Here is a 23,256-nt window from a genome sequence, read left to right as displayed (position 1 = left end):
TGGATCCCAGAGGGAGAGAGTGAAAAAAATATAAAACAAATAGATGAACAAGGAGAATATGGATAGCAGGCCAGGACAGAAGGAAAGCTGAAGAAGTGATAATAAGAGTATCAGTTGAAGATGGTTGAGCTGTACTGAATGCAGCCTACATAATAGGCCTAGGGGTAGGTGAGAATGGGTGACTATGCAGAAAGCAATCTATGTCATAACGAGACATATATCATGACATATATGTGGTGGGTAAAATACATGGAAGGATGGAATCAGGCTCTAAAATAATTGAATTTGAAGTTGCAGGGTCCCCAAGTGGAAAATGATGTGTTGTTCCTTGAGCTTGCGCTGAGGCTTGCTGGAGCATTGCTACAGGCCTGTGACAGGAATGTTGGCCAGGAATCACGGCAGTGTGTTGAAGGGGCAGGCAACCAGAAGCTCGGGGTCATTTTTGCAGAGCACAGGTGTTCTCCAAAGTGGTCACCCGCCCTGCATGACATCTCCCCACTGAAAAGGAGACCACGCTGTGAGCAGTGAATATGGTAGATTAGATTCAATGAAATACGGGTAAATCACTGCTTCACTCGGAAGCTGTGTCTAGGGCCTTGGATGGTGAAGAGGGAGGAGGTAAACGGGCAGGTATTATGCCTTCGGAATTGCATGGGCAGGGGCCTGGGGGTGAGAGGAGTTATTGGGAATGGAGGAGGAGTGGACCAGAGTGTCCCAGAGGGAACAATCCTTGCGGAATGCTGACAAAGGAAAGGAGGGGAATGTGTGTCTGGTTGTGGAATCCAGTTGGAGGTGACAGAAATGGTGGCTTACAATCTTTTGGATGTAGAGGCTGGTGGGGTGGCAAGTGAGGGCCGGGGGACCCTATCATTGTTGCAGGAGGGAAGGGAAGGGAAGGGCTGAGGGCAGAAGTGTAGGAGATTGGTCAAACACAGCTAAGGGCCCTGATGACCATGGTAATGGGGAATCCTCAGTTCAGAAAAAAGGTGGATATTTCTGAGGCCCCTTTGCGGAAAGTGGCATCATTAGAACAGATGTGACAGAAGTAGGGTAACTGGGAAAATGGGATGGAATCCTTGCAGGAAGCAGGGTATGAGGATGCATAGTTGAGATAACTAAGGGAGTCAGTGGGTTTGTAGCGAATATCGGTGGCAAGCCTATCCTGAGAAATAGATACAGAGATGACGAGGAAGCCAAGGGAGGAGTCGGAGGTACACCGGTTGAAGGTGAGGGCAGGATGGAAATTGGAAGTGAAATTGATAAATTTTTCCTGTACTTTTAGAACAGTTACCCATTCTAACGTACTCCCAGGCCCATTATAACATTATATGTACTGCATTCAGCACAGCTCACCCATTTTCTAACTCTTAGCTCTTATTGTAATTTATTCAGCTTTTCTTCCATCCTGACCTGCTATCCACAATCTCCTTGTTCACTTACCCCTTTCATAGTTCTCTCTCTCTCTGGACTCCTTTACCTATCTGCTCACCTTTCCTCTACCCAAGCAACACCTTTCCACTTCAGCATAAATACCATTTCTTCCGAGCTGTTAATGGTTCTGATGAAGAGTCACCGAACTTGAAACGTTAACTCTGTTTTCTTCCCATAGATGATACCAAACCAGCTGAGTTTCTCCAGCAATTTCTGTTTTTGTTTCAGATCTTCAACATCCGTAGTTCTTTGTTTTATATCACTGTTAGTTTACTGGTTAAGCAGGATGCCCATCACTGTTTAATTTGACAGGAAGGGCAGAGTTCCTGTTTTTGGCACAACCCTATTTGGTTAGTTTCTCCCCAGTGTGAAAAATTATTTGGGTTCTACCTTGAGGTCAATTCAGAATTACTTTGGTTGTTTTGTTCCTGAAGCTAATTGAAATTTTCACGGTGCCAAAATTAAGTCTGTCTGTATAATCTATACACAGAAAGTAGTTCTGTTGTATTTCAGTCCTCTTGCTAGAACTTAGATCTGCTTAGATCTGGTCCTGAAGTGTGACTTCATTACAGTTCGTTAAAGCAGATATGGAAGATCTAAAGACAGAGGATTAAAAAATGGCACAGGAAAAGAGGCAGATCATAGAAATGAACACAAGATGAATAATATTCTTACAACCATTACAAATCACATTGTGGATTCAACTGCACCCTAAATAAGAATCACAAGACTGCAAATAAAAATTACGAAAGATATTAACATTTCAAAAACCAAAAACAACTTCCAGGACTATTTAGAGTAAAACTGTACTCATAGTTAGAATACATCAATTTTGTTTTCACAATGTCTCTCCCAGCTTGTCACCTGTAATTAATTTCTCTCTCTTTCCTTTAAGGCTTATTTTAAAATTAGTGATACCTCATTGGCTGAGGTTACCATGAATGACTCTCCTTCTCAACTTCTTCCTTCACCTGAGGCATGGTGACCCTCAGGTTAAGCCACACCAGCAATCTCTGTCTAATGAGAGAGCAGCTCTATGGCCCCCTGGGACTATGGAGACTTTATTTTTACCTTTGCAACAGTTAACCCTAATTTACCAAATAGTTTTTTTCCCATTGGTAGTATCTATTAATTCTTATGCACATCTGACTATTGATGTCTGGGGAATATTTGCTGCCTATCCCTCAGTTCTGGCACCCATATCTGGTTGAATACACATGGCCCTATATACTCTTCTATGAGCCCTGAAATAGTGTCAGGAATGTAACTGGTTAATTTCAAGACCCGCCTCACTTGTCCAATTATTTCCTGTAGTTGAACTGGAAGGAATGGTTTTAATTGATGTAATTCATCCCATTCATAGGCAAGGCATGTTCTCCATTATTGAATGTATCTAGTTGCTTCAGTTTATCTTCTTTGACAGTTTTGCTAATTGGTATATACCATGCAAAGAATGTAAAGCAGGGCTACAAAGCAAACAGTAGTTTGCATTTATATAGTGTTTTTAATGCAGTAAAATGGCTCAATGAAAATCGTCACATTGATCCACGTTAAGAAGATAGAAGGACAGATGACCAAAAGCTTGGTCAAAGAGAAGGGTTTCAGGAGAGTCTTAAAGGAACAGAGAGAGGCAGAAAGGTTTAACAAGGGAATTTCAGAGTGTGGGATGATGATATTTGAAAGATATGATCACCAATGGCCCAGACACTAAAACTGCAGATGTTCAAGAGTCCAGAACTGGAGAGAACGTGAGATCTTGGAATATTGTCCAGCTGAATGCAGTTACAGAGACATGGAACAGCAAGGTCATGGAGCGTTTTGGAAACAAGAATGAGAATTGTAAAATAATGAGGTATACAGGAAATTATTATTCAGAAGTCATTTAATGAGTTCCTGTTCCCAATAGGAACCAGCCCAGCAAGATTCCCACACCATAAAAGGAAACTGGAATGAAGCAATTGATCATTACAATACACACAGTCGGATTCCAACAGATTTCTGTTGACAATCTAGAATCAAAGAATGGTTGTAACACAGAAGAAGATAACTTGGCCTACTAGATCTGTGCATCAGTGACTCACCTCAGCCATATTCCTTCCTTTTGCCCATAGCTCCCTAAATTCTTCCTCTTCAATGGTCTAATTCTCCTTCGAAAGCCACCATTGCATCTACTGTCAGGCAGTGTCATAGAGTCACAGAGATGTACAGCACAGAAACAAACGCTTCAGTCTAACTCATCCATGCCAACTAGATATCCTAAATTAATTTAGTCCCATTTTCCAGCATTTGGCCCACATCCCTCTAAAACCTTTCTGTTCACGTACCCATCCAGATGCCTTTTAAATGTTGTATTTGTAACAGCCTCCACCACTTCCTCTGGCAGCTCATTCCATATACGCGCCATCCTCTGCATGAAGGAGCTGACCCTCAGGTCCCTTATACATTTTTGCCCTCTCACCTTAAACCTATGCCCCCTAGTTTTAGATTCCCCTACCCTGGGGAAAAGATATTGACTATTCACCCTAGCCATGCCCCTCATAATTTCGTAAACCTCTGTAAGGTCACCTCTCAGCCTCTGATTCTCCAGAGAAAATAGTCCCAGCCTATTCAGCCTCTCCCTATTGCTCAAACTCTCCAAACCCGGCAACATCCTTGTAAATCTTTTCTGAACCTATCCTCGGGACCCAATCACATGTGGCAGAACTTTGTGGGAAGTTAGGAAAGTGATTGTTGGGCCCCTTGCTGAGAAGGGCCTGCCACATTCAACTGGCTGCATTTCCTACAATACAACAGTGACTACACTGCAAAAAGTACTTTGTGTTGTTCAGTGGTTGTGAAGTGTGCTATATAAAGAAAAGTCTTTATTTCTATTTTGAAGTCACTTCCCAGATCCTATTTTATAATATTTTGTGTTCAAGTAACAATGGCAACTTACAGTAGCATAGAGCCATTGGTGGAATCAAACATTTGCAAGCAAATTCATAGAGAGGGTGAACAGATACCCAGAAGGAATTGAGCGCAGGAAATTGGAAAAGAATCAATGAGATTCCAAGGAAATTTTTGAAGGTTAGGAATCCACAGCAAAAAGGAATTTCAGATTGCATTATGATCATGCTATTACTGTCTAAGATGAAGTGTCAGAAAGGGGAAGAACACAGAGTAATCCAATTCTAGAAAACAGTAGGGTGCAAGTTGGAGCACGAGTAGATTCAGAAGTGGGGAGGGAGACCATTAAAGTGGCAAGATTGAGGATTTTGATTTGCACTTTAAAAGATGGAATGTAGTGAGACTTCAGTGATAGGTGAACAAGATTTGCTGCAGTTGTCAATTAAATCAGCCATGTTATGGATGAATTGGTGTATGAGATATATGATAGCATTTCTCAAACAGGTAATACATATCTTTGAAGAGAAAACTGTGCAACCTATTGTCAACCTGGGTTAAGCAAGAAGCCATCTGCATTTCTCATCACTGCCTCCAGAAGGTAGCCAACATTATCAAAGACCCCTCCCACCCCAGTTATAATCTCTTCCAATCTCTTCCGTCAGGCAGAAGATACAAAAGCATAAACACAAGTACTAACAGGTTAAGAACAGCATTTTCCCCGCTGTTATTAGACTGCTAGATTTACTGAGATTATGTCCCCTGGTCCAAGATTTTCCCACAAGGAAATATAACCTTTCTACACTTACCTTATCAAGTTCCCTAAGAAACTTACATGTTTCAATAAGGTTGACTCTCATTCTTTTACAGTCTAATGAGTACAGGCCCAATCTACTCAATCTCTCCTCATAAGGCAATCCCACCATAGCCAGGATCAACCTAGTGAACCTACTCTGGACAATGCCAGTATAACTTTCCTTCAACAACAGACCCAAAAATTTTCACAATATTCCAGCTGTGGTCTAACGAGTGCCTTATAAAGTTTTAGCAAAGTCTCCCGACTTTTACACTCCATTCCCTTTGAAATAAAGATTAACATTCCATTTAGCTTCCATTTTACCCACCAAACTTGGATACTGGTTTTTTGTTATACACGGACAAGGTTTCCCAAATCCCTCTGTTCTGTAGGGTTTTACAGTCTTTTGTCATTTAAGTAATATTCAGCTCCTCTATGCATCCTGCTAAAGAGCATAACCTCACATTTCCCCACATCTGCTCAGAAATTTTTCCACTTGCTTAACTCCTCTACATTTTGGCAGATTCTTTGTATCATCTTCATCACTTGCCTTCCCACCTATTTTCCAAACCTGGCTGTAGAAAATTCACTTTCCTCATCCATCTAACTAACATGTATTGTAAATAATTATGGCTCCAACATTAATCCCTGCCTCACACCAGTAATTTCACTTTGCCATCCTAAAAATGCCCTCTTATTAACAAAGAAGAACAAAGAACAATACAGCACAGGAACAAGCCCTTTGGCCCTCCAAACCTGCACTGACATATTTTGCCCTTCCATGCTAAAACTGTCTTCACTTACAGGATCCATATCCCTCTATTCCGCTCCTATTCATGTATTCATCTAGGTGCTTCTTGAATGCTGCTGTCATGTGTGCTTCCACCAACTCCTCTGGCAATGCGTTCCAGGTACTCTCCACCCTTTGTCCGAAAAAGCTGTCTCACACATCTCTTTTAAACTGCGCCCCCCTCCCCCTTCACCTTGAACCTGTGTCCCCAAGTAATTGACTCCTCCACCCTAGGAAAAAGCTTCATACTATCCACTCTATCCACACCATTCACAATCTTATAAACTTCTATTAGGACACCCCTCAGCCCCCTGCGTTCCAGTGAAAACAAACCCAGTCTATCCAACCTTGCTTCATAGCTAAAAACCCCCATACCAGGCAACATCCTGGCAAACCTTTCCTGTTCCCTCTCCAAAGCATCCACATCCTTCTGGTAATGTGGTGACCAGAACTGTATGCAGTATTCCAAGTGTGGCCTAACTAAAGTTCTATAAAGCTGCAGCATAATTTGTCTATCCTTATACTCAATGCCCCTTTCAATGAAGGCAAGCATGCCATAAGCCGTTTTTACTACCTTATCTACCTGCGCTGCCACCTTCAGTGATCTGTGGACCTGCATACCCAGCTCTCTCTGCATATCATATTCCTAATGGTTCTGCCATGCATTATATAATTTCCACCTGTACTCGACCTTCCAAAATGCATCATCTCACATTGTCCAGATTAAATTCTGCCCATGCCTTCAACTGATTTATATCCTGCTGTATCCTCTGACAATCGTTCTCAATATCCACATCTCCACCAATCTTTGTATTGTCTGCAAATTTACTCATTAGACCAACCACATTTTCCTCTAAATCATTTTTGTAGATCACGAACAGCGGAGCTCCCAGGACTGATCCCTGTGGAACACCACTAGTCACAGCCCTCTCTTCCAAAAGGCATTCTTTCACCGCTACCCTCTGTCTCCTACTACTAAGCCAGTTCTATATCCATCTTGCCAGCTCACCCCTGATACTATGTACCAATCTGCCATGAGGGACCTTGTCAAATGCTTTACTGAAGACCATGTAGACAACATGAACCACTTTTCCCTCATCAATCATCTTTATCACCTCTTCAAAAAACTCAATCAAGTTAGTGAGGCACGATCTCCACCGCACAAAACCATGCTGTCTATCGCTAATATGTCCATTTGCTTCTAAATGCGAATAGATCTTTTCCCCGAGAATCTTTCCCAATAATTTCCCTACCACCAATATGAGACTCACAGGCTTGTAGTTTGTAGGATTATCCCTGCTACCCTTCTTAAACAATGCTACAACATTGGCTATTTTCCAGTCCTCTGGGACCTCACCTGTGGCCAAAGAGGATACAAAGATGCCTGTTAATGCTCCAGCAATTTGTTCTCTTGCCTCCGTCAATATTCTGGGATAGATCCCATCAGGACCTGGGGACCTATCTACCTTCATACTTTTTAAGATGCACAACACCCGTTCCTTTTTAATAGCAACTTGGCTTTGATACTCGACACTCCCTTCCCTGACATCATCCTCCACCAATTCCTTCTCTTTGGTGAATACTGACACAAAGTATTCATTTAGGACTTCACCTACATCATCTGGCTCTACACATAGATTCCCTTCTTTGTCCTTGAATGGGCCAACTCTTTCCCAGGTTACCCTCTTGCTTTTTGCATATGTGTAAAAAGCCTTGGGGTTCTCCTTAATCCAGTTTGCTAATGACTTTTCATGACCCCTTTTAGCCCTTCTAATTCGTTGCTTAAGTTCTTTCCCACTTTCCTTATATACTTCCAAGGCTTCATCAGTTTCCATCCTCCTAGACCTTATGTATGCTTCCTTTTACTTTTTGACTGATGTTATAACATCCCTGGTCATCCAAGGTTCACATAACTTGCCATACCTATCCTTCATTCTCGCAGGAACGTGCAGCTCCTGAACTCTTATCAACTATCATTTGAAATATTCCCAATGTCCGATATAGATTTACCCTCAAACAGCCGCCTCCAATCAAAATTCTGCAGTTCCTGCCTAATATTGTTGCAGCTCACCTTACCCCAATTTAACATCTTTACCCAAGGACTGCTGTTACCCCCACTCATGAGTAGCTTAAAACTCATGGTATTATCGTCACTACCCCTGAAATGCTCCCCCACTGAAATTTCACTCACCTGGCCAGGCTCATTTCCTAAAACCAGGTCCAGTATAATCCCTTCCCTGGTTGGACTGTTTACATATTTTGTCAAGAATCTCTCCTGAATGGTCCTTACAAATTCTGCCCCATCTAAGCCCCTAGCACATAGTGAGTCCCAGTCAACATAGGGGAAGTTAAAATCACCCACCACAACAACCCTGTTATTTTTACATCTTTCCAAGATCCGTCTACATATTCTCTCCTCTATCTCCCACTGGCTGTTGGGAGGCCTGCACTATACTCCCAGCACTGTGATTTCATCTTTTCTATTCCAGAGTTCTACCCATATTGCCTCACTACAGGAGTCCTCTGATGTATCCTCCCTCAGTACAGCTGTAAGATATACCTTTACCAGTAATGCAACTCCCCCACCCCTTTTACCTCCCTTTCTATCGCACCTGAAACATCTACAACCTGGGACATTCAGGTGCTAGTCCTGACCCTCTTTCAGCCAAGTCTCTGTAATCGCAATAATGTCATAGTTCCAAGTATTAACCAAAGCTCTAAGTTCATCTACTGCACCTATTATACTTGTCGCACTGAAACACATGCATTTCAGACCACATCCCTTGCCTTTCTCAGCAGCGTTTCCCTGCCTGTTCTTGTTCTTAGTAATGTTTGCCTGGTTTCTACCTCTCCCTCAATTTCTGCATCCATTACCCTACTCCTCTGGTTGCCATCCCCCTGCCACACTAGTTTAAACCCTCACCACCATTTTACCAAGTATCCTCCGAAGGACATCAGTCTTGGTCCTGCCCAGGTGTAACCCATCCAGTTTGTACAGGTCACACCTCCCCCAGAACCAGTCCCAATGCCCCATGAATCTGAAATCCTTCCCCTCACATTATCTTTTCAGCCATGTGTTCACCCTGCTGTTTCTACTCTGACTAGCATGTGGCACTGGTAGTAATCCTGAGATAACTACCTTTGACGTCCTACATTTCAACTTTCTTCCTAGTTCTCTATATTCTGCTTTTAGGACCTCATCCTTCTTTTTTACCCACGTCATTAGTACCAATGTGTACTATGGCCACTGGCTGTTCACCCTCCCCTCCAGAATGTCCTGTAACCGCTCCGAGACATCCAGGAGCCTAGCACCAGGGAGGCAACACACCAGCTGGACTCTTGTTTGCGGCCACAGAAATGTCTGTCTATTGCATTTCTCTGTCTTCTAATAGTTACCAAATCCTCTGTCCATGTTTATATACTGCCTCCAACACCATGGGCTCTTATCTTATTAAGTGTGGCCCCTTAGCAAATACCTATGCTGACTCTGCTTGTTCATATATGTAGTTTTGTAGTTCTAAATGTTTTGGCCTTACATTCTTTATAATTGACTCTAACATTTTCCAAAAGCAGACATTAAGCTAGCTAGCCCATAGATACTACTTTTATCTCCTTCCATTTTTTCAATTTAGGTATTACATTGGCAGTTTTCCAATCCTCTCTGACTTCTCCAGAATCTGAGGATTGCTCGAAAATTATTACCACTGTATCGACTATCTCTGTACCTACTTCCTTTAATATCTTTGAATGCATCCCAATGGGCCCAGGGGGCTTAACAGTCTTTATCCCAATTTGTTCCCCCAGCACTTTTCTCTAGCACTAGTTATTCTATTTATTTCCTCTCCTCATTTTGCCCTTGAATATTTAGTAATTTTGGAATGTTATCAGTGTCTTCTACTGTGAAGACTGATGCAAAGTATTTATTCAACTCCCCGGCCATTTCTCGGTTCCCCCATTATTATTTCCACAGCCTGATTCTCTAAGGGAACAATGTTCACTTTGGCTTCTCTTTTCCTTTTTATATATTTAAAGAAGCACTTGCCTTCTATCTTGATGTTACTTCTGGGTTTATCCACAAAGTTTACTTTCTTCCACATTATTATTGTTTTGATTGTCTTTTGTTGGTTTTTAAAACTTTTCCAATCATTTGGCTTACCACTAATCTTTGTCACATTGTATGTTTTTTCTTTAGACTGATGTTGTGCTCAACTTCACTGGTTCATCATAGTTGGCTTATCTCTTTCCTAGAATCCTTTTCCTTCACTGGAATATATCTTTGCTGTGAGTCATGAATGATTTTCTTAAACATTTGCCATTGATTGTCAACCGTCTTTTCTGCTAAACTCCTTTCCCAGTCCCCTCTAGCCAGCTCTACACTCATTCCTTTGTAATTATGGAAATTGGTTTCAGTGATGTATTTTGTGGAATAAATGTGGCTGAATACAAAGGGAGAAGTCTTCTACTCTGTTTTCTCAATAGTCTTGGAATGTTTTATGTACAACACAAGTGACAAAAATGCCTTAGTTTAACATCTCATCCGAAAGACCACACTGGACATGTCATCCTGGGATCATTTCTCTGAAGTAAAGTTTAAATCCAAAAGGTTTCATCTGAGGGACAGGGTGAGAAAGCTACTCCTGTGTGCACAGACTGGCATCTAAGTAAGCAATGGGGGAGTGTCTAGCCATGGTCCACATTGTGTTAGTAGGTGGCTGATTGGTGAAGCACTTGGACTCAGGCTAATTGGAGTCTTAGTGCTCCTAACCAAGAGATTTCTGTACTGATAGTGTACTGTGGACCTTAGTCCAATGCACAGTACCCATTTGGGATGACAAATCAGTCATACATTCAAACCCCAACATAAATTCCAGACAGCTGAACCTATGAATTGGATATGCAAGGTTACACAAGGATATTACAGCCAAGAATTTACCTACGTTTGTTTCTACACTCCATTCCTTCTAAACAATTCTTTCTAATAATGACATGAACACTCATGGTTGATACAGGAACATTCGCAATACATCAATAGAAGCAGCAGAAAAAATGAAACCGATTAATAAATGTATGCTTTGGTTAGATTGTTAGCAGATCAGCTCTGGTGGTAAACTTTCCCCTTGGTGACTCAGTGGTTAGCACTGCTGCCTCACAGCACCAGGGGACTGGGTTTGATTCCACCCTCAGGCGACTGTCTGCGTGGAGTTCACAAATTCTCACTGGGTCTGCATGGGTTTCCTCCGGGTGCTCTGGTTTCCTCCCACAGTCCAAAGGTGTGCAGGTTAGGTAGATTGGCCATGCTAAATTGCCCATAGTGTCCATGTTGGTTAGCCATGGAGAATGCAGGGTTACAGGGATAGGGTGGGGTGCTCTTCAGAGAGTTGGCGTGGGCTCAATGGTCTGAATGGCCTGCTTCCACACTGTAGGGATTCTATGTTTGTAAACAGTGAGAGTAGATATTGCTAATTTGCGTCCTGAATTCCACAATTCGGAATAAGATACTGGTCATGAATTCTCTCCCACACTATAGGTTTGTCATATGAAAGATGGAAGCCACTGTAAAACCTGAAGCAGGACTTCCATTTTTGATGAAGCAGAAACAGTTCTGATCCACCAAGAATTTGAAATTTGAGTCCTGCAGGATTTGGGCCACGATTACAAAATCACAAAATGTGCCAAAATAATTTCTTATTTAAAGCTGCCACAAAGGAAAGGTAGAAGCAAACCTATTTATAGAATGCACTATATGTGTTAATTAACACTATTCAATAAATTTATTTAAATTCATTTGGAAGATGTTACAGTATAAAATAGAATGGCATTCACTCACTGGTAATGAGTCCTCTCTTCACGCCTGCAAACATAATGGAAAACCAATTAGCCAGCTAGAATCATTATCTATTGTTTGATATTTGATATTAACTTGCAAATTGCTAATGATATATTTGATCTGTTTCCTTTCAAACAGATAATGCTTACCAAGAAATGAGACTTTAGTGCATGCATCTGGATTCTGGTGTAGGCTAGGAAGCCTGCCACAGTCAGGTAGCTTCAGACCTGCAGAGTAAATTCCTTTGCGTGAATGTTCTTCCATTGAGAGCCACTCTTTGTAGCAATAAAGCTCTTTCACTGCCAGGCAGTGTTCACTGTAATAAAGAAATATCCAATGTTTAACCTTAGGATCATTTTAGAAAAAAAGTGACTTTAAAAAAGGAACAAGTTTGGTTTGGAGTTCATGTTGAAAAAAACTCCACAATTCCTAGATAGGTGGGTAAAAAAAGTGAATTTATATAGTACCTTTCAGATGTCAGGATGACCCAAAGTTCTTTATAGCCGATGACATACTTCACTTCACTGTTGTAATGTAGGAAACGTGGTAGCCACTTTTTTGCACAGCCAAGATCCCACAAACAGCAATGTGATGAGGATGAGATAATTTGAGTTGAGAACTAATTTTATGGCAAGGTCTTTGGAGAGAATTAGCCCATTCTTTGAATAGTACTGTGAGATATTGTACATATATCTGAATGAGATAATGTCTTAACATCTCAACCAAATGACAGCCCCCACTGAGCTCTGCCACTGGAGTGTTAGTCGAGATGGTATGTTCACGGTCTCTGAAATGGGACCTATAACTGAACCACCTAGATACTTAGGAAGGAAAGCAATAAAATCTTCATTCTTCCAGCTTGATTAGTTGTAACCAATAGAGTCAAAAGGCAATTTACACCATTTATTCAGAAAAACATCTCATTGACTAGGAAGTTACAGTTTAATACTCTGAATACGGTACATTTAGAGAAGATTATTCTGCTGGTGTGTAATGAATGGGAAACAGATGTGGCCAAAGCCCTGGGTCATAAAGTGGACTGAAGCACATGGCTTCCTCCTCTGGAACCAAGACCTGAATGTATTCCAGGCTGATTGGATGAGTCTTTCATTTTTTTCCTTTCATGTTGGCTGCAAGAGCCAAAGTTCATGTCAGGCCTGATGCAATTTTAATCTTGTCTTCAGTCCAATTCAAAGAAAAAAAAATCTAATTGGGAAGAATTGACAGTAAATTGATGATAACATTCAGAGGGAATGGCTGATGTGGAAAATCAATAAGGTTTTATTGCAGCAATGGGAGGATGTGCTCTTAAAGTCATAGAGTCATACAGCACAGAAACAGACCCATCAGTCCAACTCATCCATGTCAACCAAGTTTCCTAAACTAAATTAATCCCATTTGTCTGCACTTGGCCCATACCCTTCTAAATCCTTCCTGTTAGAGGTAAGGCAAATGAGCTTAAAGCCTGTATCAGTATATGGGACTATGATGCTGTGGCCATTACAGAGACTTGGTTGAGAGAAGGACAGGACTGGCTGCTCAACGTTCCAGGGTTTCATTGTTTTAAACTAGATAGAGAGGAAGGTAAAAGAGGTGGAGGAGTTGCATTGCTATTCAGGGAGAATGTTACATTTGCACTCAGAGAGGACGTGCTGGAGGGCTCATTCACTGAGGCAATATGGGTAGAGCTTAAAAATAAGATCACTCTAGTAGGATTATACCACAGGCCTCCCAACAGCCACCGAGACATTGAGGAACAAATATATAGGCTGATTGTAGAAAGGTGCAGAAAAAACAGGGTTGTCATAAGTGGGTGACTTTAACTTTCCCAATATTGACTAGGACTCCCTTAGAGCAAGAGGCTTAGATGGGATGGAATTTGTTAAGTGCATCCAAGAGGGTTTTTTGAAACAGTATGTGGATAGTCCAACTAGAGGAGGGGCCTTGTATCAGCTAATGAGCCTGGCCAGGTGACCTTTCAGTGGGAGAGCATTCTGGAAACAGTGATCACAACTCCTTACGTTTTAAAATAGCTACGAACAAGGATAAGTCAGGACCTTGCAGGAAGGTACTAAATTGGGGGAAGGCAAATTATGTCAGTATTAGGCAGGAGCTACTGATTGCTAATTGGGAGGAGTTATTATCAGGCAAGTCTACACTTGACATGTGGGAACTATTTAAAGACATGCTGGGGTGAGTTCAAGACTGGCATCTTCCAGTAAGGAGGAAGGACAAGGATAGCAAGGTAAGGGACCATTGGATAATAAGGGAGGTTGTAAATCTAGTCAAAAGGGAAAAAAGAAGCATATGTAAGGTTTAGGAAGCTAAAATCAGACAGGGCCCATGAGGAATATAAGGAAAGCAGGAAAGTACTCAAGCAGGGAATTAGGAGAACAAGAGGTGGGGGGGTGGCATGAAATGATCTTGGCAAGTAAGGTTGAATAGAATCCCAAGGCATTCTATAGATACATTAAAAACAAGCGGATAGCTAGGCAACAAGGCGTAGAGCTGGATGAACACAGCAGGACAAGCAGTATCATAGGAGCAGGAAGGCTGAAGTTTCGGGCCTAGACCCTTCTTCAGAGAAAATGGCAGAAGGTAGGCAGAAGGTAGGACCACTTAAGGATAAAGGACGGAAATTGTGCTTGGTGGCAGAGAATGTGGGTGAGATCCTAAATGAGTACTTTGCATCGGTATTCACCCAAGAAAAAGATATGGAGAATAGTGAGATTTGTGTGGAGCATGCTAGTATTCAAGGGCATTTTCAGATTAAGAAAGAAGTGGTGGTGGATCTCTTGAAGAGCAAAGGTGGATAAGTCCCCAGGGCCCAATGGTATCTAGCCCCAGGTTATTGAGAGAGGCAAGAGAGGAGATTGTTGGGGTCTTGACCAAGAAATCTGTATCCTTGCTAGGCACTGGAGAGATCCTGAAGGACTGGCGAGTAGATAATGTTGTTCCTCTGTTCAAGAAGGGAAATAGGGATAATCCAGGAAACTATAGATCAGTGAGTCTCAAACTAGTGGTTGAGAAGCTATTGGAGAGAATTCTTGAGGATAGGATTTACACACATTTGGAAAAACATAGCTGATTAGGGACAGTCAGCATGTCTTTGTACAGGGCAGGTCATGTCTTACTGACTTGATTGAATTTTTTTAGGGAGGTGATGAAGGTGATCAATAAGGATAGAGCAGTGAATGTTGCTTGCATGGGTTTTAATAAGGCTTTCGACAAGGTCCTTCATGGTAGACTCATTCAGAAGATTAAGATACGTGGGATCCATGGCGACTTGGCCGCATGGATTCAGAACTGACTTGCCCATAGAAGACAGAGGTGGTGGAAGAGTGTTTTTCAGGCTGGAGGTCCGTGACTAATGGTGTTCCACAGGGATCCGTACAGGGACCTCTGCTGTTTGTGATATATATAAATTGAGGTTGTTGGCTTGCTCGCCAAGCTGGCCGGTTATCATACAGACGTTTCGTCACCATGCTAGGTAACATCATCAGTGCGGCCTCCGATGAAGCTTCACCAGAGGTCACACTGATGATGTTACCTAGCATGGTGACGAAATGTCTGTACGATAACCAGCCAGCTTGGCAGGCAAGCCAACAACCACGAGCTACAAATCTTTGCAAGAACCATGAGAGTCAAACAGGAGGCTGGAAGAACACAACAGGCCAGGCAGCACCTGGAGGAAAGGAGCAGTCAACGTTTCAGGTATTATCCTTCTTCAGGACCCCTGAAGAAAGGTAATACCTGAAATGTTGACAGCTCCTTTCCTCCAGATGCTGCCTGGCCTGCTGTGTTCTTCCAGCCTCCTGTTTGTCTACCATGGATTCCGGCATCTGCAGTTTCTTCGCCCCTTCACAAAAACCATAACTGACTTGGATGAAAATGTAGATGGGTGGTTTAGTAAGTTTGCAGATGAAACAAAGATCAGTGGAATTGGAGATAGTGTAGAAAGTTGTCAAAGGATATAGCGGGATATAGATCAGTTGCAGATATGGGCGGAGAAATGGCAAATGGAGTTTAATCCAGGTAAGTGTGAGGTGCTGCATTTTGGGAGATCACATATTAAGGAAAATTATACAGTTAAAGGCAGGACTCTGAACAGCACTCTGTCTACCTGTGATGCAACTTTCAATGAAATACAGGCTTGTTAAAGAAACATACCTTCCAAAAGCTGAGGACATCCAAAGAGGATTACAGCCAATGAAGTACATTTAAAGCCTACTCCGTCTTGTAATGTGGACAACACAGCAGCCATTTTTGGACACAGCAAGATCCCATGACAAACACCAGATTATCTGTTTCTAAGTGTTCGCTGATTGATAAATATTAAATGGGACACTGCAAAAAACCCCAAAAACACCAGTGTCCATCTTCAAATAGAGTCATGTCATCTTTTATATCCAACTGAATGGAGTAGTTGGAGCTTTGATGTTTCACCTGAAAGGTGGCATCCTTGTCAGCTCTGTACTCCCTCAGTAACTATTTGATCAACCCATAATCTTCTGATCCAGAAAGCCAGAGAATGCTGAGCCATAGCACACATCTAAGGTACACTATTGGAACAATATTGTTCTGCATCTGGCTCACAGTCTTACTGGCCTGAGACTGGCTGTAAAAAGTAGAAAGATGTTTGATCCTTCAGTGCTGACGTAGTTCGACTTGAACCTAAAACTCATGAACTTTCACCATTCCTAATGAAACATGGGTTGACTTTTATAATTACGAGCAACATTTTATAGGGAATCTGATCTCTGTAAGTCCTCACAAATTCACAGGTCAAAAGGCCTCTTAGCTCCATGGGAATGGGATTTGTGCTATTCACAGTACTGGGGCCAATAGCCTTCTCAATCGTCCTATTTTTAGTGATGACAATCCCCATCTCAATGTAACCAAAATGAGATGGAAAAGGGATTGCAGTTTGGAATTAAAGGCTACCTGCGCTGCTCCGATCCATCTTTCAGACAAGATGTTAAACCAGGGCCCTTCTTGCTCTCTCAAATAGAGCCTGTAGCATGATATTGAAGAACAGCAGGCCAGTCCTCCTCATTTTTCCGGGTATCCCCTGAGAATCATCATGAAATTAGACTGCCTGTCCATTTAACTCACTGTCATTTGTGACATCTGCTTGTGTATATGTTAACACCCATATTTTTTACACTACAGCTATCCATGGCAAAGCATTTCGTGGAAAGTTAACTAATTTGGTACGTCCTGAGGCCACGAAAGATACTGTAGAAATATGAAGTTCTTTCTCTTTTAGTAAGAATTTGCAAACATGTAAAAGGTGGAGAACGCAACAGGCCAATACTTTCTTCAAGGTTGCTAAGATTTAATTACAGAAACGATGTCCAAAACAATACACTTGGTACTGTGGACTGTGTTGGATTTTAGTTCAGGCAGTTCTAGATTTGCCATAAATGGGAACAATTAGATTTGCTTTTGCATGAGGTACTTATGCCAAATTGAGGGCAGAGCTGGCAGGAATGGACTGGGAAAAGAGTTTGGCAGCAAAAGTGGTTGAGAATCAATAGTAAGCATTTAAGAAAATCATTCATTACTCACAGCAAAGACGTATTCCAGTGAGGAAGAAGGATTCTAGGAAGGGAATAGGCCAACTATGGTTAACCAGTGAAGTTAAGCATTGCATCAGATTGAAAGAAAAAACATACAATGTGGCAAAGATTAGTGGTAAGCCAAACGATTGGGCAAGTCTTAAAAACCAACAAAAGACAACAGAAATAATAATAAAGAGCGAGAAAATAAACTTTGGGGGTAAAGTTGCAAGTAATATCAAGATAGAATCAAGTACTTCTTTAAATATATTAAAAAAAGAGATAAGCCAAAGTGAACTTTGGCCCCTTAGAGAATGAGGCTGGTGAAATAATAATGGTGGATCCAAGAAATGGCAGAGGAGTTGAATAAATACTTTGCATCAATCTTTACAGTAGAAGATACTGATAGCATTCCAAAATTATTAGATATTCAAGGGCAAAATGACAGGAAACAAATAGAATAACTATCATTAGAGAAAAAGTGCTAGGGGAACTCATTGGGCTAAAGACGGATATGTCCTTAGACCTGATGGGATACATCCTAGGATGTTAAAGGAAGTAGCTGCAGAGATAGTGGGTACACTGGTAATAATCTTCCAGGAATCATTTGATTTTGGAGAAGTCCCAGAGGATTGGAAAACTGTCAATGTAATACTTATATTTAAGAAAGGTAAGGAGACAAAAACAGGTAACTATGGGCCAGTTAGCTAAATGTCTGTTATTGGAAAATGGTTGAGTCTATGATAAAGAAGGTAATAGCATTTAGAAATGAATATGATCAAGCAGAGTCAGCACGGTTTCCTGAAGGGGAAATCATGCCGGGCAAATTTACCGGAATTCTTTGAGGAGGTAACAAACAGGACAGATAAAGGGGAAGCAGTGAATGTAATATATGTAGATTTTCAGAAGGTATTTGGGAAGGTACCACACTGAATAAGATAAGAGCCCATGGTGTCAGAGTTAGTACATAAGCATAGACAGAGGACTGACTAACTAATAGAAGACAGAGAGGTATGATAAGGGAGCATTTTTAGGATGGCAAAGTGAAATTACTGATGTGCCACAGGGATTAGTGCTGGAGCCATAATTATTTATAATGTGTGTTAATGATTTAGATGTGGAAAGTGAATGTACTACAGCCAAGTTTGTGGATGACACAAAAATAGATGGGAAGGCAACTGTGAGGATGATATAAATAGTCTGCGGAAGGATACGGACAGGTTAAACAAATGTGAAAAGCCTTGTCAGATGGAATATAATATGGGGAAGTGTGAGGCCTTGCATTTTGGCAGGAAGAATAGAGGAGAAGAGTACTATTTAAATGGAAAAAGACTGCAAAAAGCTCAAGAACAAACAGATTTAGAAGTCCTCATCCATGAATCATATTCAGCGAGCATCCAAGTTCAGGAGGTAATAGGGAAGGCAAATGGAATGTTGCACTTTATTTCAGAATATAAAAGTAGAGACAGACCACAGGTGGAGTACTGTGAACAGTTTTAGGCCCCTTATCTAAGGAAAGGTATACTGGCATTTGGAGACAGTCCAAATAAGTTTCACTAGGCCTATACCAGGTGTGCAGGAACTGTTTTATGAGGAGAGGTTGAGTAGTTTGGTCCTCTACTTGGTGGGCTATAAATGAATGTGAGGTGTCCTTATTGAAATATATAGGACTCTTAGAGGGCTTGACAGATGCAGAAACGCTGTTTCCCTTTGTGGGAGAGTCTAGCACCAGAGGACATAATCTCAGAGTAAGGGCCCACATACATAAGATAGAGATGAGGAGGAATTTCTTCCCTGAGCGGGCAGTGAATCTGTGGAATTCTTTCCCACAGAGAGCTGTTTCGTTCTAGTCATTAAGTATTTCCATTGCCGAGACAGACAGATTTTTAATCAGTTAGGGATATTGAGGGTATGAGCAAAAAGACAGGAAAGTTGAGTTGAGAATTACCAGAACAGCCATGGTCTCATTGAATGGCAGAACAGAGTCAATGGCTGAATGGCCCATTTTTGTTCGTATGTCTACAATGACTGTAGTCTTAGAGTTGAATGCAAATGTGTACTTTGCAGCAATTCAATATTTGGTGTCAACACTTGAGAACTGTAGACTGTTTTATTGAACTTTGTCATCTGAATTATGAAAGTAATTTAAATCCATGGCTAATCTCTTTTTGCAGTTCAAAAAGGCTACAGAACTGTGTTTAATTGTGGCAGTAAAATAAGTCATTGCCCTATCCTGTACAACAATTTTATCTCTGACTGCTTACTATTTTTTTGGATTAACTGTCGTAATGGTTATTAGCTTACGCGTTTCTGACAACAACCTGCAGGCACTATGCCTGTGCTCTTAAAAGATTTTAAAATTGCCCAGCTTCAGACAATTCTTGTTTTATTGACACTTGGATTTGCAATACCATACCTGCATTAATTTATTTTAGTAACCTACTTTAAAGTAATGGGCGACTAGCTGCCTTAAAGCTGTAATAAAATGTCTGTGGTGTTCGTTTAATACTGACAAAAGTTACTTAGGATCGTAAAATCTGATGCCCAGAAGGAGGCCATGCAGTCCTTTTAGTCTAGACTGGCTCTTCGGAAGAGTTATTCAATTATGCAGCTCTTTCCTCAGAACCCTGCAATTTTCCAGGCTGAGAAGAGTCCTACAGTGGACATACCGACACACTGGTTTCGGTGCAGGCCCCAAACCAGATGGGTTGCAATCCTGGTAAATGAAGTGACACAGCAACGCCTCAGCAGCTGGTTTGCACAGCAAGCTGACGCCATCCAATCCTGTCCACGCACTCCTGGCCATCGACTCTTGTGTCTCCTCTGCATCGGCATAAGAAGAATTGAAGAAAACGAGTTTGTCTTTCCCAAGTATGTCTTTGCATACCTCACCACGATAGGTACTGCAATAGCCCAAGTCACCTTTGTACAATCTGAAATTAGAAACGCAAAGTCTTTTCTTGAAGTAAGGAGAACAAATGTTTAGGTGAGGCTCTACTCGCAATTTAATATCCTCCTTGAATTTATCAAACAAAAACTAAAGCCTCAACAAGTGCCTTATCAACGCCTGCTGTCTTTCACAGATACACGCACTTTTCCTACAATCTTTCCCTAGGTAAAATCATTGAAATTTCTCTTGGCTTGACTTGACATAAATTTGAGAAATGATGAGGAAGAAATTGTTAGGAGATACATAAAAACATTCAATCAGTAAAGCTGACTATGCAGTATGGTTATAAGCTTGAAGAAATTAGGGTAAAAACCAAAAGAACTGCGGATGCTATAAAGCAGGAACAAAAACAAAGTTGCTGGAAAAGCTCAGCAGGTCTGGCAGCATCTGTGAAGGAAAAAACAGAGTTAATGTTTCAGGTCCAGTGACCCTTCCTCAGAACTGATGGTGGCTGGGAAAACGTCAGTTTATCTGCAGAAAATAGGGAGGTGGGTTGGGTAGTGGGTAAACGATAGGATAGAGCCCAAAGAGTGAGAAAGACACTTGGACAGACAAAGGAGTTGTCAATGATCAGGCTGGGAGGGTGGTTGGTTGGAAAAGGGAGTGTAGCTGGTGGCACAGACCACACACCCTTTACAGAATCCCAGCAGGTTTTCATTGTCTGCAAGCCCATTATAAGTAAATATTAAGGCAAAGGCTTGCTCAAAGAGGTTGTTTCAACTAGCATCTTAACAGAGAAGAGAGGTAGCGAGGCACAGGGAGGCTTATAGAAAGAATACCACAGCCAACAGCCCAGGCAGTTGGAGATAATACAATCAATGGTTGAGCAATAAAAATTGGTTGGTCAAGCTAAGTAGGTGGAGAAAGCTAACACTTTGAGTCTAGGTGACTCTTCATCAGAGCTGAAACAAAGTGTGGAGGGGGCAGCATTTATTCTATGGGGGGGTGGGTTGAAATGCGGGGGGAGAAAGGGTGCAGATTTAGTGGTCGGAATGTGAGAATGGCAGAACAGACAGTCCCACTGGAATCCACACTTCAAGCCTACTCCGATGAAGAGTCATCCAGACTTAACGTTAGCTTTGTCTCTCTCCCTCCCCACGGACGCTGCCTGACCCGCTGTGATTTCTACCACTTTTTTTTGCTTTCAGTACAGATTCCAGCATCCGGCAGTAACTCTTGTTCAATCCACAATCGTACGATACAAACACCCATATGCAAACTCAGGAGCTAGTAACATCACAGCTACGCTACGGGAGGTAAAGAATTCATGCCGGCTGTTACAAGTTTTAAGTTGTGTCAGCAACCTCCTGACCTGGCTGTAACCTTTATTCCAAAAGTGGAACAAAAACAAGGAGAACGTACAAAAAAAACATCTGACCGCTTCCTCAAAACACAACTCCCTGATTTAATTCCCCCTTAAGATATTATTTATTTTACTGTGGCCGACCCTGGAAAACACCAAGCCCCATGAGGCCAACAGAAAGATTTGTCACAAAGGTGAACCCATTTAACAGGGTAGGCTGGGCGGGCGACTACTCAGCAAAATCTTAACTTTTATTGCATCTGGGTGGATAAGATTTTATCTCGTGTTTCGTGATTTCAAAAACACAGGCGCCTTCCAGAATTTTTTTTTATCCTTTGACAAAGACGGCATTTGCCGTTTTTGTTACTTACTGTGTAAATGCAAACTTTCATAACTGCTGTTTAGACAAGGAGTGAAATGATACAAGAACATTAAAATGAACCTTTCAAAATAATTCAAATCTCTTACCTCCATTCTATGGGGAAATGGCAGGTTCCGTTGGAGGTCGGGTAGAATGAATCAGAAAGAAAGAGAAAAAACAGGAAAATTAGGTTTTTGTCCATCAATGTGAGACACAGTGTGTGTGAGAACTGTGTGGAACTGCTCCCCAATCCCGTTCCTGAATGTGAGGAAGCTGTAGTTGGCTGCAGCTCGGCTTTTCCTGTATGTCTATGAGCAGTGTTAGTTAGACTGTACCCCAATCCTACAATGGTATTGGAGAGCCCTGTTAGTCTGTCCCCAACCTCTTGTGTGTTTTGTCGGTGTGAACGTGCATATATCCTCTAGTGTACACGTGAGACAAAGGGAGAGCTGTGACAGCTGTGCCATGTGAGTGTGTGTGTGTGTGAGAGAGAAGGAGTGGGGGTTGCTCGTAGACTGTAAACTAATTATTTCTGACTGGGAGTTTTTCACTGCACTGGATCCTCAAGACCAAATGTGGAGGGGGCCGAGCTGTTGTCAGACAGGTGTGCAGGAAACGCGACACCCTTAACTAAGCATCAACGTTGCTGAGGTCTTGACAGACAGAAGAGTATGTGCAATACCTTAACAAATCCTTAAACATGCAAACAATTATGAAACAGACATCACAGGAAAGCCCTGCCTGATGACAGAATCGAGGTATAAGGCTAGAAACACCAATTCTCATCGGAATTTAACATATTTCAGATTGGTTGCTGCATTTGACACCAGACAGAACTGGATATTTTGCTGGGTGTTTTCAAAGTCAATGAGGTAATTTCAAGATACAGATTAAAGTTTTTAAAGCACACCTCTCAGGGCTGAGTAAATGAATAAATCTTTCAATGGGGATCCTCAACAGGATTTACCAGATGCTCAAGTCTCTGATCTGTCACCAGGCAACCTTCCCCTCACCTGACTTGCTTTACTGATTATTCTTGGTCAAGGCTGTAAGAACTGGGGTTTCCCCTCCACCCTTGTATCTTATCGTTATCAGTTAACTTTATTGATTACAGATCATTTACCCAGCTCTTATTTATCTAAGAAATGTTAGATCAAGTGCAACAGTTTAAACTGTTAGGGAATATTGGAAAGGAAGGCAAATTAAATACAGAGATAGCAGGAACTGCAGATGCTGGAGAATCTGAGATAACAAGGTGTAGAGCTGGATTAACACAGCAGGCCAAGCAGCATCAGAAGAGCAGGAAGGCTGACGTTTCGGGCCTAGACCCTTCTTCAGAAAATCTGAAGAAGGG

At 41.7% G+C, this 23,256-nt stretch overlaps 1 protein-coding gene across 1 annotated transcript in view; it reads right to left on the bottom strand.

The window, feature by feature from the left end:
- The window catches only part of LOC109929478 (muscle, skeletal receptor tyrosine protein kinase-like), a 183,801-nt gene that overhangs the window by 64,626 nt on the left and 95,919 nt on the right, over positions 1-23,256 (bottom strand). Inside the window, exons 10-13 of the mRNA XM_048620155.1 lie at positions 22,010-22,016; positions 19,958-20,221; positions 11,877-12,043; positions 11,728-11,751 (exon numbers count right to left, since the gene is read on the bottom strand). Of these exons, the coding sequence (XP_048476112.1) occupies positions 11,728-11,751; positions 11,877-12,043; positions 19,958-20,221; positions 22,010-22,016 (462 nt within the window). The remainder of the gene's footprint in view (positions 1-11,727; positions 11,752-11,876; positions 12,044-19,957; positions 20,222-22,009; positions 22,017-23,256) is intronic.

The sequence above is a fragment of the Rhincodon typus genome, chromosome 3, assembly GCF_021869965.1.
Source record: "Rhincodon typus isolate 14 chromosome 3, sRhiTyp1.1, whole genome shotgun sequence".
NCBI lineage: Eukaryota > Metazoa > Chordata > Chondrichthyes > Orectolobiformes > Rhincodontidae > Rhincodon > Rhincodon typus.
The sequence above is the reverse complement of the archived record's forward strand: the minus strand, read 5'-3'. Positions and strand labels throughout refer to the sequence as shown.